The sequence below is a fragment of the Prionailurus bengalensis genome, chromosome D3 (assembly GCF_016509475.1).
Source record: "Prionailurus bengalensis isolate Pbe53 chromosome D3, Fcat_Pben_1.1_paternal_pri, whole genome shotgun sequence".
NCBI lineage: Eukaryota > Metazoa > Chordata > Mammalia > Carnivora > Felidae > Prionailurus > Prionailurus bengalensis.
Genome location: NC_057356.1, coordinates 8,226,593 through 8,246,516, shown reverse-complemented (window position 1 = coordinate 8,246,516; position 19,924 = coordinate 8,226,593). Strand labels below are relative to the sequence as shown.

The 19,924-nt window shown below is 37.8% G+C and overlaps 1 protein-coding gene across 10 annotated transcripts in view; it reads right to left on the bottom strand.

The window, feature by feature from the left end:
• Positions 1-19,924, bottom strand: part of IFT81 (intraflagellar transport 81) — a 192,456-nt gene that overhangs the window by 31,502 nt on the left and 141,030 nt on the right. For 9 of the 10 annotated variants that reach the window (XR_006293860.1, XR_006293861.1, XM_043557537.1 and 6 more), the window contains one exon: positions 9,047-9,196. The exons of the other annotated variant lie outside the window; for it this stretch is intronic. Coding sequence is in view for 7 of the 9 variants with exons in the window: in XM_043557537.1 (XP_043413472.1) it covers positions 9,047-9,196 (150 nt within the window). In the remaining 2 variants the exon portion in view is untranslated. The remainder of the gene's footprint in view (positions 1-9,046; positions 9,197-19,924) is intronic. 10 annotated transcript variants of the gene reach the window in all.

The following is a 19,924-nucleotide window of genomic DNA, read 5'->3' as shown; positions in this document are numbered from 1 at the left end:
ACAAATAAAATAAATTAGCTTACAATGCTAAAGAGTAATTTTTATTGACTTCAACAATAATTACATACTGTTGTATGTTATAAACTTAGGCTAAATTTTGCTTTGGTATCTTCGGGTGCATAGTATTTCTAATTTTAGCACTCAATAAATACTTGGTGACTGAATGAATTCTCAAGTGACCAATATACTTGCATTCATTCAGCCGTCCAATATTTATTAGATACCTAAATGTGCTGAGCATAGTTCTAAGCACCAGATAGATAAAATAAAACGTCAATTATTAAGGCTGCAAACCATATGGGAAAACACTTGTAACAAAACAGGTAAAACAAAACAAAACAAAACATAAAAAAAAAAAAAAGCCTCCCTCACGGAGCTTACTTCTAGTGAGTAAACAAGCAATATGTAGACAAGTAAAATACATATAGTGTGAGGTGAGAGTGGGGCTGGAATCTTAAATAACAGGGTGGTTAGAGGTCTTCCTGAGAAGATGACATCTAAGCAAAGCCCGAATGAAGGGAGGGAGCAACTCATACAGATATCCAGGGGATTGGCAAGGGCAAAAGACATGAGGTAGGAGCAAACCTGTCCCTTCCAAGAAATATCCAGGAGACTGGTGAGCTGAAAACTGAGTGAGAATGAGGTGGGGTTGGGGAGGGATCATACGGGACTCAGATGGCTTGCTGGAACAGTCTCAGTTAATGTCTGCTGTCCTTTGCATTCTCAAAAGTGTCCTACTTTAGATGATAAATTATATGGTTACTTTATTTTTAGGCCAATGAAAGAGCTTGGACTTATTTTAAATGAGATGGGAGGCTTGTCGGGTGGCTCAGAGTAAAGGAATTTTTAAAAGACCACTTTAACATCTGTGCTGAGATCAAATTATAGAGGGACAAAGGAAGCCAGTTAGAAGACTACTCCAGTAATTTAGGTTAGAGATAATGGTAGCATGAATCAGATGGTGGCGGTAGAGGTAACGAGAAGTGGTTGTGTACATATTTTAGAGATAAATCCAAAAAAATATTATGACAGATTAGCTGTGAGGTGTAAGGGAAAATGAGGGGTAAAGAATGACTAAGGTTTCTGGCCTGCAGAACTGAGAGGATGGAGCTGCCATTTATTGAAATGAGAAAGACTTGATAAGACCAGATTTGAGGGAATAATGAAGATAAGAAATTTAGTTTTGGACATGTTAAAAACTTGAAATATCTAGCAGATACCCAACAGAGAGGTCAAGATGTTATAAGTACAAGACTGAAATCTGAGGAGAAATCTAGGCTAGAGATATCAATTTGTGAGTTGTCTGCATAAAGAAGGTCTTTAAAGCCATAGACAGGATAAGATCACCAAGGGAGTGAAACTAGAGAAGAAATCCAAGGGCTAAGCCTGGTGACTCCAATATTTAGACCTTGGAGAAATGTGAAGAAATCAGCCACGGAGTAGAAACAGGAGTGCTAGTAAAGGAGAAAAACCAGGAGAGTGTAGTGTATTAGAAGATAAGTAAAGGAAGAGGGAGTGATCAACTATGTCAAACACTGCTAATAGGCCAAGTAGGAAAAGAACTAAGAATTGCTCACTGGGTTTAGCAATGTGAAGGTATTGGTGATCCTGACAAGAGAAATTTTGGTAAGATGGTGGGTGTGAAGACCTGACTGGAGAGGATTCAAAAGAGGATGGAAGAACCAAAAGGAAAGAAAGACAAGGAGAGAGGGAATGGAAGAGTTGGAATTGGGGACTGACAATAAGATTGAGATCCCTAAGAAAGGAGGAGTAGGAACTACAAAGCATTAGCCCAAGATTCCGTATGCAATTTCCTCTTTGGGCATTACCAAATCCTAAGCTGTGTGCAAGGAAGGTAAGACTCCCCAAAACCAAGTGAAAATCAGTAGATAGGTGACTAAAAAGCTGAGCAAAGTTTTCAGTATCTCATAGTGCCGGGCAGACAGAGGTAGGAATTCAGGACTTGTCAAAGTATGTTGCTTCAGACTATCAGTTGAAACCCCAGAAGGGCTACACCTTAGGAGTAAGGGTTATAACCTAGGAATAAGAGCTAGGCCCTAGAAGTAAGGGCTACTTCCTGGGAATAGAGTTTCTGCCACAGGTATAAGGGCTGAATCTTAGGAATAAGAGAAAACTGAAAAATATCAGCACTAACAAAACTGGATCTAGATGATCTATGAGGAAAAAAAAAATCAAATGCTCTTTAAGGAAAGAAATGTTTCCAGAGGCTGATGTTCAATAAAAAAGTACTAGGTTAGCAAAGGAACAGAAACAAATGTCTGAAAATCAAGAGAAAAATACAGATAATAGAAACAGACACCCAGATAAATTTATTAGATAGGACATTTAAAATAGCTGCAATTGGGGCGCCTGGGTGGCTCAGTCGGTTGAGCATCTGACTTCAGCTCAGGTCATGATCTCATGGTCCGTGAGTTCGAGCCCCGCGTCGGGCTCTGTGCTGACAGCTCGGAGCCCAGAGCCTGTTTCAGATTCTGTGTCTCCCTCTCTCTCTGACCCTCCCCTGCTCATGCTCTGTCTCTCTCTGTCTCAAAAATAAATAAACATTAAAAATTAAAAAAAAAATAGCTGCAATTATTATATTCAAGACAATAAATGAAAAGTTGGAGAATGTTACAAATAACTGGCATTGAGGAGGGCACCTGTTGGGATGAGCACTGGGTGTTGTATGGAAACCATTTTGACAATAAATTTCATATTAAAAAAAAACAAATAACTGGAATCTATCAAGTGGAATCAAATGGAAATTCTAGAATGGAGAAACATAATACCTGATATTCAGAATTAAATACCCAGATTGCATAGCAGATTGGGCACAACAAAAAAAGTAAGATTAATGAATTAAAAGAGAGCACAGCAAAAAAAAAATTCAGATTAAATCACAGAGAGAAAAAAATAATGGAAAAAAAAAAAGCAAAACATACAACCCATAATGAATATGGTAAATAGTGAAAAAGCCTAACATACACGTAACTGTAATTGTAGCTCACAGAAGGGAGAAGAGAATGAGACTATAATATTTAAAGAAATGCTACTTGCTGAGGACTTTTCAAAAACTGACCAAAGACATTAAGGCCACACTTCTAATAAGCCTTACAGACCCCAAGCCAGATGAATAAAAAAGAAAACGTAGGAAAATCACAGTTAAAACTGCTGAAAAACCAAAGACAGAAAAAAAAAATCTTAGCAAACAGAGAATAACACACTACCTTAAACACACACACACACACACATACACACACACACGAAACAATGGAAGCCAGAAGCCAATGGAATTAAATCTTTAAAGTGCTGAAAGAAAGTAATTGCCACCCAAGAATTCTATATTTGGTGAAAATGTGCTTCAAAATAAGGGTACAATAAAGATGTTTTAAGAAAAGCAAGAATTGAGTGGACTTATCACCAGCAGACCTACACTAAGTGAAATACTGAAAACGAGATCCCAATAGAATAATGATGGTGCTGGAAGGAAAAAGCCATGAAAAGAGTAAACAGGTAGATAAATCTAGAATAATATTAAATATAATAATATCATGTGGGATTTACATTATATATAGAATTTAAAAATATATATCCACAATAGCACATAATATGAGGAAGAGATAAATAGAGCAAAAGTGTCATAAGTTTCTTACATTGCCCCTGATATAGTAAAACAGGGAAGACTGTAATTAGTCAGAGGTGCATGTTATAGTTTCTGGCTTATGCACTAAGAAATAACAGGGATAACAAAAAGAAGCTATAACCAGTAAGCTAAAAGAGGGGAAACATGGAAGATACAAGTATTTGAGTAATGCAAAAGAAGGGAAGAAAGGAGAAAAAAGAGTGAAGAACTGATGGAACAAATAGAAAATGTTGAAAAATATCAGTAATTACATTAAATGTAAAGAGATTAAATACCTCAAGTAAAAGGCAAAGATGGCCACACTGTACAAAAATAAAAAGCTAACTATATATTTCTTACAAAAAATATACAATAATTACAAAGATGGAGAAAGGTAGAAAGGATGCAAAAGATATATGTCTTTTAAACATTAACTAAATGAAAGTTTGTGTGGTTGTATTAATAACAGATAAGTATATATTAAGGCAAAGGCTATTATGAGAGATAAAAAAAAGGGTATTTCCTAATTATCAAAGGGCCAATTTATCAGGAAGATAATGATACTAGATTTATATGGACTAATAACATAATCTCAGTATATTTGCAGTGGGGGCTCCGTCCTGATTTGCTTACCGGGTCAGGGTACCTAATCCCATAGCTGTTGTGAGAATAGCTGTTGGCTATTTATGGCTTACAGCTACCCCTTCTTCAAAGTATGCGATTGGCTGAACAGGAACTGTATCATACCACCTCCTGGGTGGTAGTGAGGGTCCACAGCAAATGACTGACAGTGAGGTACAAAAGGGTAGTTTTCTTGCCTAAAAACGAGACCAACTTTATGATGCAATTTGTGCTCCAGGGCTCCTCATGGGATCAGACGGAAACTGGGCTCCAAATGAATCCACTCTGCCTCATTGCTTCATTCAGGTTCCTTCACTTCCTTTCTCCTAAGAGCATTCTCTGAATTAATCATACGAAGAGCAAGACTTCTTGTTTCTCTGCTTCTAGAGAACCTGATCAAACTCTAAGAATGGGCTTCTAGAGTGGCATTACTCACTGGCTGAATGGAACCGAGGGTTCCATCACTGGTGGCAGGTTGAATATTGTTAGTCCCATACATGTTATAGCAGTGCAATTGCTAAGACTTGTGGTGAACTGAGGCAGAGTATATGTGGAAGGTGACAGTGGTGGCCATGAGAATGGACTGCTCAGATCTCCTTCAGGAGAGCCTGCCGAGAACAGATTGGACTCATAGCCATAACCGCTGCCCCTCTGGATCCACCATCATGTTCTTACCACGCCCATGTTTCTCCCAGGGTGCTCCTAGCAATGACTGAGGATGGCAATGGTACTAGTGCTGGCCCATTCCTGCCTGACAGGGGGCTCCTCTCGTGGATGACTAGTTCAGGAATCTCCCTCATTCTAACCAAAACTTTCCCCAAACTGTGCTGCAGTCTGAGGCTCTTCCTACATAACCGTCCTTCCTTCTCTCTCCCTTCATGGATATCACACTTATATTAAGGCCTAATGATTTTCCCTGCATCCTCTTGGCTCTCTTGCCTTTACCTTTCTTATGTATCTCCTCCAACAAATCTCTTGTACATCTTGGTGTCTGCTTCTTGAATTGTCACAGGGATGCACTATACTAGCTGGTACAATGTTGCTTGTGTTTGAGAAGCATGGAGAAATAATAACTATAAGGACTATAGAATTGGGGTGGCTAAGCTCCAGGTATAGTTGAAGAGATAAAATGACAGGCTCAAATATATTAATCAATCAGTAATTTAAAGTAAAGTGATAAGGTTAGAGAACCTTCTTAGGAACTTCAAAGAAACCCTCATTTCCTATGGCTGAAGGTCAGAAGGAGCTGAAAACCAGGCACACAATTTAATTGTTAGCAGGGCAAAACTTCAGAGAAAACTGAATATATTCTATGCTAAAGTTAGGACTCTGAGAAAGGGTGCTGAGTCTGGAACGGAATACCTGCCAAGACTCACTTGAGAACCTTGAACCCCTAGATTATCCTGTATCCTCTGGCCAAATGGCAAGTGGCTTAGCTTATTGGCCAGGGGCCTGGAAGAAGCAAGGTGCCAGGACTGGAAGATTGGGAGGTCTGGGGAAGGGGCATGCAGATAGACCTATGGGCGCAACACACTAAGTATGAAGATCTTTTGATCACAAGCTAATGGCCACTAGAGAATGTCCACAGCAGAAGTGACACTAAACAACCAAGTGGAAAGGATGATTTGGCCAGTAGATATCAGCCAGCCTCTGTTATTGGCCACCCAGTGCTTAGACAATGGGCTCATGAACAGAATGGCTATGTTGACAGAGATGGGGGCTAAGCAAGGGCCAAATAGCATGGGCTCCCTCACCAATGCCCATCTAGCTATGCCCACTGCCAAATGTCTGACCTGGCAACAATAGAGAGACCAATCCTGAGCTCTAGATATAATCATACCTTGAGGAAACCAATCATCTTTCTGCCTTAAAAAGGGCAACATTTCATCCTGACTTGGACTGACCCATATTCTGAGTAAGGATTTGCTTTTATTGCCCACAGTGCTGTAGCCAGCATCAGTATCCAAGGGCTCAGAGTATTTGATCTACTGATGTGGAATCTTCCACTGATGTGGAATCTTCTTTATGGCAAAGGAGATATGGTGGGGGACACATGACCATGGGATTCAGTCTCTGTGTCACATACTCCACCATCCAGGAAGCTAATAGCCTGATAGGCTGGTAGAAGGCCTTGTTGAAGGTACAGCTAAGGTGTCAGCTTAGAGTTGATGGCCTGTGAGGATGAGCTCTATTCTTTAGGATAGAATGTACATCTTAGACCAATGCCCACCATTTGGTGCTGTGTTGCAAACAAGGAATATATTGGTCTTAAGCCACAGAATGAAAGTATGAGTGTCACCACTCACCGGGATGCCAACTTATCCACTTAGGGAATTATATTTCCTTTCTTGGCACCTTTAGGCTCTGTAGGTGCAGATTTTCTGGTTTCCAGAGTGTATATGCTTTTACCAGAAGGTGCAATAAAAGGCCTTTAAACTTAATGCTTTGGCTACCATTTCGTCACTTGGGCTCCTCATACTCATAGACCAGCAGACAAATAAAGGAGTTATTATATTGGCAGGACAACATAATGCTATACATAAGCTGCTATATAATAAGGGCAGATAGGAATATGTTCGGCAGTCAGATGATCCATTAGGGTATATCTTGGTACTCCCATGCCCGGTTTTAACAGTAAATAAGTAAAGACAGCAACCACAGCCTGATAAGGTCATGATTACACGCGCCTCTTAAAGATGAGGGACTGGGTCACTCCACAAATAAATCATTTAGACCAGTGGAGGTGCTAGCCAAACATGAGGGAAATCTAGAATGGATGGTAAAGGAAGGAGATGTTGATTATTATTATGTCCTTGGGACCAAATGTAGCAATGGGAGTTTTCATTTGTCCAATTAACCCTCCTCCTACAAATTTTCCTAGAAATTGTGACCAGTCAGAATCCTGTAGAAGCTATACCTAAATGGAGTGAGTTTAACATGAAAAACAGGTAGATCCCAACATTGTAAGGGGTACATTGTAATGGACGTTGTTGGTGCCTCACTCAGACCTTGTCTGCAAGCTGCCATGATAGTTACTGGCTGCTAAAGGTTCACAGGTGCCCCTTCTCCAGAGAGTGCCGCCTCATTGGGCTAGGAGGTTACACTGTGCCACAGCCAATGACTGACTGATACAGGAGTATAAAAGGCCAGCCCCCTTGCCTCAAGATGGAATCAATTTCATGCTGTAATTTATGCTCCAAAGCTCCTCACAGAATCAAAATGAAGCTGTCTAGTCAGGACTACATCCTTGCTTGGCTCTTTTCTGCTGTACTATCTGCTCTCCTCATTCCCCTTCTTCTGAAGGCACTCCCTCCCTCAATAAATCACTTGTACAGAGTACTGCCTTCTCGGGCTCTGCTTCTAGGGAACCCAACTTAAGAAAAAATGTAAAGAAAAAGCTGATGGATTTAAAGGAAAGCAGACAAAGCAATAATCATAGAGATTTTAACACACCTCTCTCAATAACTAATGGGACAAGAAAACAAAAATATCAGTAGGAATATGGAAGATTTGACTATCATGGTTAACACGCTTCACTGAATTGACATATAGAGAACACCATTCCTAACAAACTGCAGAATATACATTCTTCTCAACTGCGCTGGCACAATGACCAAAATAGACCATTTGCTGGACCATAATGAAACACTCAACAAATCTTGAAGGACTAAAATCACACAGAATGTTCTCTGGTCACAGTGGAAATAAGGTAGAAATCAATAACAGAAAGGTAACTAGAAAATGTTTAGTTTTAACCAATAATCCATAGATCAAAGAAATCATAATGGAAATTTGAAAATATTTTGAAGTGAACAGAAACACAATTAACTACCTATCAATTTGGGAAGAAGTATCATAAGAATCCATGGCTGCTACATAGTAAATGTTCTATCTTAAGTTGCCTAGAACCAAACACCATTTAACAGCATGAGACAGAAAGTTCATATTGCCAGCTTAACCATGACTGGTTGAAACTTCGTTTACTTCCACCAGATTATTGTTAGCTAGTAAACCAACAACCTGATGAAATAATTTCCCCATGGGTGAAAACACAAAAAAACTCAAATCAAGAAAACTCTGAGGAACTGGTGTCCATAATGAGAACAGCTTTGCTATTAGAGGGACTGCTCTGGACTTAACTCTTTTATGACAACCAAGGCACAAATACATAAGGAGCAAGCCTGCAGGCAAACTTCCATATGGTACCTTTCCCGGATATTTCTTTTCAAAGCTCCATGTAAGTGGCTGCCTAGAAACTTCTGCCCAACAGGCCATGATAAATAAATGTTTTACAGTCACTCTTCTTGGTATGATAATTTTTCTCATATTAACTAGAAAGATGTATTTGGAATTCAGCTTCTATTAATTACCCCAATGTCAGCACACATAAAAAAGTTAGTGCTTACGGCTACACTAAAAAAATAAATGAATTGGGGTGCCTGGGTGGCTCAGTAGGTTAAGTGGCTGACTTTGGCTCAGGTCATGATCTCACAGTTCGAGAGTTCAAGCCCTGCATCCGGCTCTGTGCTGACAGCTCCAAGCCTAGAGCCTGCTTCTGATTCTGTGTCTCCTTCCCTCTCTGCCCCACCCCTGCTCATGCTCTGTGTCTCTCTCTCTCTCTCTCAAAAATAAATAAACATTAAAAAAATAAATGAATCAGCTTATATGACATCTCTGTAATTAATCAGAGAAAATTAATAATTTTATGATGTTTTCAGTAAAAACAACGACCTCAGTATACAGCTACAACCTATAAACCTCCTGGCATTTGTATTTCTAGCACTCCAGATAATATTGTATTACCAGTTGATGTTGAATATTTTCATGCCGTTGCTTAAGAAGTTCTTCTGTCCTCTGCAAGAGGCCGAATTCAGCTTTAAATTCAGCTATTATTTGATGCTTCTTTTTGAAAACTGTACTCTTGCTTCGAAGTTTACTGACATATCGTTTGAACTGTAAAAGAACACAATATGTAACATGAATATAAAAGTAGTTGCTAAATATATTAACTTCAATGTATTAGAAACATTTTATTTTCTACTGTCTAACATTTGTGTCATGAGTATATAATAACTTAGTTTCATTAGAAAACTTGGAAAGACTAACTGCTCAATTAAAATATTTTGTGTAGGTTTTAATTTTTGGACCCATCTAAATGTTGTAAATCCTTATGTAAAAGCTGTTCATTTGGGGCTTTACAAATAAGGGTTTAAAAAACCAGAAACTCAACCCTATTAAAAAAAAAAGTTTAAAAAAGGAGGGGGAGGAGGAGGAGGAGGAGAAAAAGTAGGAAACCAATTCTGGCTGTGATCTTACCATGATATCTCTTGCATACTGTACTATTTTGGATGTACTACATGTACTACATCTATTGAGATTAATATGGCCAATCAGAATAGTCAAAACCTATAGCTACTATTTATCATTTAAGGAAGTGTACTGTGACCGTATACACTAAGAAGCATCTGAGACATTGGAATGAAGCCCATCCCAAACCTTAAAAAGCTAAGAATATTCCAGGTTAGTGGGAATTTACAGTTGCTTAATTCAGCTATCTACCGACCTTTATACCAAAGGTATAAAGTTATAACTACTCTAGCGGAAAGATCCCCACTATTAAGTAATACCAACTATAGTTTGGAAAAAGCAAATGAAAATGAATAGTAATTACAGGATTCATTTGATAAGCTCTATTTACTAACTATCATGTATTAGGCACTGCGCCAGACATTGAGAATACAACTCTAAACAAGATACTCAGAAGTTCTGCCCTCACCAAGCTTAAGGAAATAGTGGTGAAAACAAACATTGAACTGATGTTTACAACCATGGCTGAACATTATGAAGGTGTCCTGAGAATAAATAACAGGAGTTTAACCTGGGTTGGGATGAAGGTAGGAAAGGTGGGCATTGGGATTTAGGGGAAGTGGATTATGGCAAGCTTCCCAAAATAATTACATTTGAGCCAAGACTGAAGAAGTAAGAGTGTGTTGTTAGAGGAAGGAGGAAGAGGCAAAGAGCATTCCAGGTAGAGGAAACAGCAGGTGTAAAGATTCTGGCTCATTAAAAGTATTGCTTGATATAAGAAGCAAATACCAGAAGCAAATGTGAGAAATTTCTGGTATTTCTGAAACAGAACATAATACTTAAAAAAAAATTACTTCCTCTTATGTACCATTATACTAATAATTTTCAGATTCTCTTACTACATAAAATAATTTTTCTTCCTGCTTTATCCTTTTACTAACTACATTTTTCGAAAAATTCCAACTAAGAATTTGGCCTGTTATATTTAAGCACATTACTTCAAAACAAAAGTAAGCTTAATTCTTTAAGAGTCTTAGCCTTTTTATTTTTTTTAATTTTAATGTTTATATTTGAGGTAGACAAAGTGCGTGAGTGGGGGAGGGGCAGAAAGAGAAGGTGACAGAATCTGAAGCAGGCTCCAGGCTCTGAACTGTCAGCCCAGAGCCCAATGCGGGGCTCGAACTCACGAACTGCGAGATCATGACCTGAGCGAAGTTGGATGCTTAACTAACTGAGCCACTCAGGCACCCCTAGAATCTTAGCCTTTTTAATACTCAGTCCTTCTAAAGGCTAACTTGAGAGGAGAGTGATAAATAATTTTACAAATAATAAAAGTCATGAATTACTGAAATTTTGGAAAACAGAAAAAAGGATAAAATTCACTCAAAGCCATTATCCTACTCTACTATCCTACCAAGCTCTACTACCATGTTGGTATTTTTCCTTCTAATTTATAAGGCTAAACATGAGGGCAATAATTCTAAATTGTAAGGTATAAAATAGGAAGCACAACATTTCTAACATTTAGGTGATTTTTTCTTTGAAGACTCGATTGATTTTTCAGTACACAAAGAAAGTCCTCAAAAATAGTAAGATTAAAAATTCTTCACAGGGGCGCCTGGATGGCGCAGTCGGTTAAGCGTCCGACTTCAGCCAGGTCACGATCTCGCGGTCCGTGAGTTCGAGCCCCGCATCAGGCTCTGGGCTGACGGCTCGGAGCCTGGAGCCTGTTTCCGATTCTGTGTCTCCCTCTCTCTCTGCCCCTCCCCCGTTCATGCTGTGTCTCTCCCTGTCCCAAAAATAAATAAACGTTGAAAAAAAAAAAAATTAAAAAAAAAAATTCTTCACAAAAACATAACCTCCTAGGGGCGTCTGGGTGGCTCAGCTGGTTAGGCGTCTTGACTTTTGATCTCACATTTCCAGTTTGAGCCCTACACTGGGCTGCACACTGTCAGCGTGGAGCCTGCTTGGGATTCTCTCTCTCCCTCTCTCTCTCTGTCCCTCCCCTGCTCACACACATACTCTATTCCTCTCACAATAAATATACTTAAAAAATAACCTTCTAATTCCTAGTTTAGACTTTTTAAACTTGACTTAAACTCTGAAAGAAATGAAGAACCCACTGTGTTTTAGAGGAAGGAAGTTCAAAATATTTTTCTATCCATGATTTAGTTTTAATGGTAAGGAATCCAGCCCACACACAGCAAATTATCAATAGCTGGATTACAGGAATGGTTTAAAAATTTAAGTCATACCAATGTACCTAGAGTCTAATAACTTGCAATTTTTCCTTTTAAAGAATAAACGTGTAAGCCTGCCATAACCACAGACTCAGAATCCCTAGAGTAACTATATGTTCTATTAAAAGTGTCCTGGGCAAAGTGCCCAAAGTGAAATCAACCCTATTCATCTGCTATCTTCTGTAATCTAGGCCAATTTTTCCCTTCTTTATCTTGCTGTGCTCCAGAATTATTTTTAAAAGCTAAAAGCTATAAATATTTTTGGTGGAAGAACAAACCCACCAATTACTCAATGTGCTCTATGCTGATTGGTTACTATTTGACATTCACTGGACAGACTACCTAAGTAAGGGAAGGGTAGTTTTGGCCAGATTAATGATGGTTATGTACAATTAAGCAATAGGTGGCCATCAAAGCACTGTAAGGGACCCACTACTCTGGATGAATTAGAGGAAATAAAATACATTATCCATGTTTTTCTTCCATTGGACATTTTTTCTCACTATCATTTGGATTTTAGATTATTTCTGAATTTTCAAACTATCACAAAAACCCGGGTGAATATATTGAAGCTAAATCTTCAGACACATTCTTAATAATTTCTATAGGACATATTTTCAGAAATGGTAAGAAGGAAGTAGGATTTTGATAGATTTTGCCAAACTGCCCTTCAAAGGCTATTTATAGTACTTTCTTTTTTTTTTTTTTTAATTTTTTTTTCAACGTTTATTTATTTTTGGGACAGAGAGAGACAGAGCATGAACGGGGGAGGGGCAGAGAGAGAGGGAGTCACAGAATCGGAAACAGGCTCCAGGCTCTGAGCCATCAGCCCAGAGCCCGATGCGGGGCTCGAACTCACGGACCGCGAGATTGTGACCTGGCTGAAGTCGGACGCTTAACCGACTGCGCCACCCAGGCGCCCCTATAGTACTTTCAATAATTGTCAGTTTGATAATTAAAATGGTATTTTACTTTTTATCTGCATTTATTAAGGAAACTCACTTTTTTGTCATGTTCATTATTCATCCGTGGGGATTAAAAACATTATTTGCCTTTGGCCCACTTTTTTATTGGAGTTTTTTTCTATAATTTGTTTATAATTTATATCCAAGTTAGTTAGCATATGGTACAACAATGATTTCAGGAGTAGATTCCTTAAGTCCCTTACCCATTTAGCCCATCCCCCTTCCCACAACCCCTCCAGCAACTCTCTCTTTGTACTCTATATTTAAGAGTCTCTTCTGTTTTGTCCCCCTCCCTGTTTTTATATTGCTTCCCTTCTCTTATGTTCATCTGTTTTATATCTTAAAGTCCTCATATGAGTGAAGTCATATGATATTTGTCTTTCTCTGACTAATTTCGCTCAGCATAATACCCTCTAGTTCCATCCACGTAGTTGCAAATGGCAAGATTTCATTCTTTTTGATTGCTGGGTAATACTCCATCTCTCTCACACACACACACACACACACACACACACACACACACCCCACATCTTCTTCATCCATCCATCCATCGATGGACATTGGGGCTCTTTCCATACTTTGGTTATTATTGATAGTGCTGCTATAAACATTGGGGTGCATGTGCCCCTTCAAAACAGCACATCTGTATCCCTTGGATAAATACCTAGTAGTGCAATTGCTGGGTCGTAGGGTAGTTCTATTTTTATTTTTTTGAGGAACCTCCATACTGTTTTCCAGAGTGGCTGTACCAGTTTGCATTCCCACCAGCAGTGCAAAAGAGATCCTCTTTGTCTGCATCCTCATCAACATCTGTTGTTGCCTGAGTTGTTAATATTAGCCATTCTGACAGGTGTGAGGGGGTATCTCATTGTGGTTTTGATTTGTATTTCCCAGATGATGAATGATGTTGAGCATTTTTTCATGTGTCAGTTGGCCATCTGGATGTCTTCTTTGGAGAAGTGTCTATTCGTGTCTTTTGCCCATTTCTTCACTGGATGATTTGTTTTTTGGGTGTTGAGTTTGATAAGTTCTCTATGGATTCTGGATACTAACCCTTTATCTGGTATGTCATTTGCAAATATCTTCTCCCATTCCGTTCGTTGCCTTTTAGTTTTGCTGATTGTTTCCTTCGCTGTGCAGAAACTCTTTATTTTAATGAGGTCTCAATAGTTCATTTTTGCTTTTGTTTCCCTTGCCTCCGGAGATGTGTTGAGTAAGAAGTTGCTGCAGCCAAGGTCAAAGAGGTTTCTGCCTTTCTCCTCTAGGATTTTGATGGCTTCCTGTCTTATCTTTAGATCTTTCATCCATTTTGAGTTTATTTTTGTGTATGGTGTAAGAAAGTGGTCCAGGTTCATTTTTCTGCATGTCACTGTCCAGTTTTCCCAGCACCACTTGCTGAAGAGACTGTATTCCACTGGATATTCTCTCCTGTTTTGTCAAAGATTAGTTGGCCATATGTTTCTGGGTCCATTTCTGGGTTCTCTATTCTGTTCCATTGATCTGAGTGTCTATTTTTGTGCCAGTACGATACTGTCTTGATGATTACAATTTTGTAATACATCTTGAAGTCTGGGATTGTGATGCCTCCAGCTTTGGTTTTCTTTTTCAAGATTGCTTTGCCTATTTATTGGAACTTTTAATTTTTTCTTGTGGATCTGTAACAGTGATTCTCAAACTTTTTGGTCTCAGAAACCCTTTATATATTTTTTAAATTATTTAAGCTCTCAAAGGGATTTTGTTTATGTAGACTGCTGCTGTGGAAAATTTGAGGGAAAAGAATGGACTTTCAATTAATGGGCCCTTTGCTTCATAACATATAAAAATCCATTCCTACTGGATTACAGACTTAAATGTGAAAGACAAAACTAAAATTCTTCTGGAATATAGGAAAATATCACTATAATTTTGAGATAGGAAACACTTTTTCTTGATATTCAGAGTGAGAGCATGCATGTGTGCAAATGGATGGAGGGGAAGAGGGAGAGGGAAAGGGAGAGAGAGAGAGAGAAAGAGAGAAGAGAGAGAGAGAGAGAGAGAGAGAGAGAGAGAGAGAATCTTACGCAGGCTCCACGCTTAGCACATATAGCACAGATAGCATGAAGCTCAATACCATGACCCTGGGATCATGACCTGAGCCGAGATCAAGAGTCAGACACTCAACCAACTGAGCCACCCGGGCACCACAGGAAAGGATTTCTTAAACAAGACACAAAATGCACAAACTGAAAATAGATGATTGATAAACTCAACTTGGCTAAAATCAAGAACATTCATTCATCGAAATATATATTAAGAGATTAAGGATATAAATCACAATTTGGGAGAGCATTTTTGTAACACATTAAACCAATAAAGGATTTGTATCCAAAATATATAAATTAAACCTATAAATCAGTAAGTGAAAGACAAATAAATTCAGTAGAAAAACAGATAAAATACTTGAATAGACTTTTAGCAGAGGAGAAACCCAAGATGGCCAATAAACATAATAAAAGATGCTCAGTCTCATTAGTAATCAAATCAGTCATACAAATTAAAACCACATTAATATACTATTTTAACACCCACCAAATTAGCAAAAGTAAGTCCTTCAATACTAAGTGTTGGTGAAGATGAGGAGGAAGTGGGACACCACTGGAGTGGGGGATTTCTAATTTAGAGCAACAGTTTGGAAAACATTTTGTATCTACTTAACTTGACATTGTGTTCACCCTATGCCCCACCAACTCCACTCCATGAATGGCAGGGCATTTCAAATTTATCTATGGTGATGGAGCAGTTTTTAAAATTTCTAATCATTTGTAGAGTGGACACTTTTCTAAAATAATAAAAATATCACATTACTATAAATGTTTCTAAATGTTTCTGCTCAACTTACATGGCCATGGATTAGTAACTAACAGTTTGTGGACTAAAACTGGTCTTCAGACAACTCTGTGAAAGGTACCGCTCCAGAGCAGGGCTTCATAAGTGGGGCATGCTCTATGTTCCACTGCAGTCATGTGGCACAAATATCAAGTGTGTGCCAAGGCATTTATCCACTAAGATTTTGCAGCAGCTGGGTAAGATACTATAAAGAACTCCCAAGCCAGTCACCCTCAGCTATAAGCAGCCTTGTCCTTTTATCTCAGTATGCTAAACAATGATCAAATTTTTTTAAGTGTCATGTTGTGAAAAAAGGTAAGAAACACTGCCTTGGAGAAACTCTGTTCACAGCCATGGGAGACATACATAAGAATTTTGACAGAAACACTGCAATAGCAAAAAAACCCTGGAAAATAAGCCACAATGAATTGTTGTAGATTCAATTTTATATATCTCTATATATTTATATTTCTATACTGGAAGTAAACAATTATAAGTTCAAGAAATAATGTAGAGCAAAACAAGCAAGTTACAGAATATACAGAGAAGGGCTTCCATTAGTATTGCTTAGGAAAACTAAACAATATATCATTTAGGGATACAAATGTGTGGTCAAACAGTAAAGAAAAGTCAGAGAATGACAAACACCTAACTTGAGATGGTGGTTACCTCTGAGAGGGGTGGGAATGGAATGGGATAAAGAAGAGGCACACAGGAGCCACACAGTTTCTTTTTTTAAAGCTGAGTGTTAAGTGTATATATGTTCATGATCTCATTATTCTTTACTCTTCGCATATAACACAACACACACATATTGTCACCTACTCTTACTTAACATTTTTTTAATTAAACATTTTGAAAGTAAACATTAAAGAATCAATATAGAAGACTCCAACTGTAACTGAGTTCTAGAACAGAACAGAAATTTTAAAAAATATTTTTTAATGTTTATTTATTTTTGAGAGACAGAGAATAAGCAGGGTAGGGGCAGAGAGACAAGGAAACACAGAATCTGAAGCAGGCTTCAGGCTCTGAGCTGTCAGCACAGAGCCCAACAAGTGGCTCAAACCCATGACCTGAGCTGAAGTCAGATACTTAACCAACTGAGCCACCCAGACACCCTGAAGAGAATTTTTTTTAAAGAGTAGAAATAATACAAGAGAATCTCCCAGAACTGAAGGATATAAAATAAGATTCTAAATTAAAATGGCCAATAGAATGCCCAGCTCAATGAAAGAAGAAAAGAGTTACATTTAAGCCCATAATCTTAAAAATTTAGAAAATCAGAGGTAGAGAGAGAATCCCAAAAGTTTCAAGAGAGGTAAAATAACAACAATAACAATAAAAGGTCACATTAAAGGGCTGGGAATCGAAACAGCCTCAAACAGCAACAACGAATACTAGAAGACAACAGAACAATGCCTTCAAAATTCTCAGGGAAAAAGATGTTCAACTGGAATTCATCATTCAGTCAAACTATCAATCATGTATATGAAGATGGAATAAAAACAGTTTCAAACAAGCAAGTTTCTCAAAAATGTACCTCCCCAGTCCCCCCTTTTCAGGAACATTCTCTATTACAACAAGGAAATAAACTAAGAAAGAGAAGACTTGGGATGTGGGAAGTAGGGGATCCAAAACAAGAGAATCACTAAAGAAATTTCCAGGATGATGAATACAAAGCCCCAGATTACAGTTTACAGTGGATCTACGGTTTACAGCAAGCTTACATAAAAATCTTCCAAGACTGGAACAGAAGAATGAAAGGGACTCCAGGAACAATAAACCTAAGGTTTACAAAATGTAATTAATAGATTACTGTATATGAACATATGCCATATTAAGATAAATTGCATGGTTCTATCAGAAGGTCTGGAGATGAGTGGGTGACAGGTACATTTAAAAACTAACCAAACCAAAAAAAAAATGAGGTCAGTATTAATTTTTTAAAAAGTGTACAGGAACAGATATGTAATCATAGTATATACTATGTGTCTCAGCTGTAAACTATGGTTCTACAATCATCACAATGAATATACTAAATAATGATTTAACCAATTATAATTATATTGGGAGGCTCTAATGAATGAAAGTATGGGTATGGGAGTAGACAGGGAATGGGGAGTGTAGGGCTAAATCCTTATTTCCTACGGTAGTATGCCAACAACTGAAAAAAGTTTTAAAGTTTCAGCATAAACGTTATTTAGAAATGTAGAAGTAAACACTAGAAGAGACAACCAAAGGCATTTAGAGTGGTTGCCTCAAGGAAGGAGGACTTGGGAGTGTGAAAGAGGATCATTATTTTCATTATGAGCTGTGTAGTAATGTTTTGCTTTTTAAGCTACATATTTGTATCAATCTAAAAAAAGTATAATTAAAAGTGCAACCCACCTCAAAACCTGCCCATCACCAACAAAAACCTAACTGCTGATAGATTTTATTTTGAATAGACTTTGAGGATTAAAATTTAAATGTACTCATAATTCTGTGTTGTAATAATTTATATGAGCAAAAAAGTCACATTTAGAACTTAAATCATTAAAGGTCCCGGGAGCAGTACAACAGGAGCAGTACAAGCAGTTCAGAGACTTGTCAAGATCATGGGCTTTGGAATCAGAGAAATATAATTTCAAATCCTGGCTCCACCACTTAAAGTGACCTTGCGCAATTATTTTTTTGTCTTTATATATCATTTAATTCAACTGGAAAAAAAAGAAGGTAACAATACTTAGCGTGATACGAAAATGTGCATAAGGCAATTAGCCCAATGCCTAGTGTAGCATTCAATAAATAGGAGCTATCATTGTTTACAGTTTAATAAAATAAAACAAATTATTGACCTAAATATCTGTAATTATTAATAACCATCATTGCCATTATTCAGTAGCCAATTCTTGAAAATACTTTATTATTGTGTAAACTATACTTTATTATTGTGTAAAGGGTTTTTATAACCTCTGAGGATCAAAACATACAGTGTTTCCATTGTAAAATGAAAGATTATTTGTCTAAAATGAAACCAGGTAGTTTTTATTTTATTTTATTTAAAAAAAAATTTTTTTTTCAACGTTTATTTATTTTTGGGACAGAGAGAGACAGAGCATGAACGGGGGAGGGGCAGAGAGAGAGGGAGACACAGAATCGGAAACAGGCTCCAGGCTCCGAGCCATCAGCCCAGAGCCCGACGTGGGGTTTGAACTCACGGACCACGAGATCGTGACCTGGCCGAAGTCGGACGCTTAACCGACTGCGCCACCCAGGCGCCCAAAACCAGGTAGTTTTTAAATAAGATCTAGAAAATACACCAAAATTCTATAAAAGTTGAATAATGATTAATGTCTGTCATTCTGTTTGAATATAGTTAAGGAGTACCTAGAAAATAAGAGACGAGTACTGTTTCTTCTAAACAGTAAAGAAATAAAGACATGTCAAGTAATTAGAGTAAGCAGAAAAGTAAAAATGTAAGTGTGGTAGATGCTCTTTAGAGCTAAAACAGAATAATCACTATTGCAAGCAATTACAAATCTATATTCTTGGAGTGTGTGTATAGATACACACACCAAGAGAATTAAGAAATAAAAGCAGCCATTGTGGGGTGCCTGGGTGGCTCAGTCGGTTAAGCATCCAACTTTGGCTCAGGTCATGATCTCGCAGTCCGTGAGTTTGAGCCCCGCACTGGACTCTGTGCTGACAGCTCAGAGCCTGGAGCCTGTTTTGGATTCTGCGTCTCCTTCTCTCTCTCTCTTCCCCCCTGCCCCACTCCACTCACACTCTTTCTCCCTCTCAAAAATAAATAAACATTAAAAAAAATTTTTTTTAAAAGAAAAATAGCCGTTGTATTGGGAAAGTAGGATTATTAGTGAATTCTTTAAGGTTTCTTTCTTAAATAACTTAAAAAATATTTTAGTTTAAAAATATTTTAAAAATAATTTTTAAAGGGAGTCTGGCATAGGAGATAAGCAACAAATCCTTGGATCATTAGGGAAAAGCTTTCTATAGTGCACTATTGCAGGTCAATCAAGCAAATTTGTCATTAAAATGAACTATAAAGCTTTACATTGTGCAGGAAGGCCCATTATAGCAGCTATTATTAAACATTTGGACCAACATGCATTTGTAACCTAACTTTGTCATTTATGAAAGAACAGCCATCATTCTCTGAGATCAATAAGATTAAGGCTTTATAGTGCTAGCTTCTAGCTTCAGGACTAATTTTACTCCTTTGTGATCAAAATGGAATTTGCCAGATGTTCTTTCTCCTTTTATCCACTTAATATGTTTTAGAACCTTTAATAATAATGATC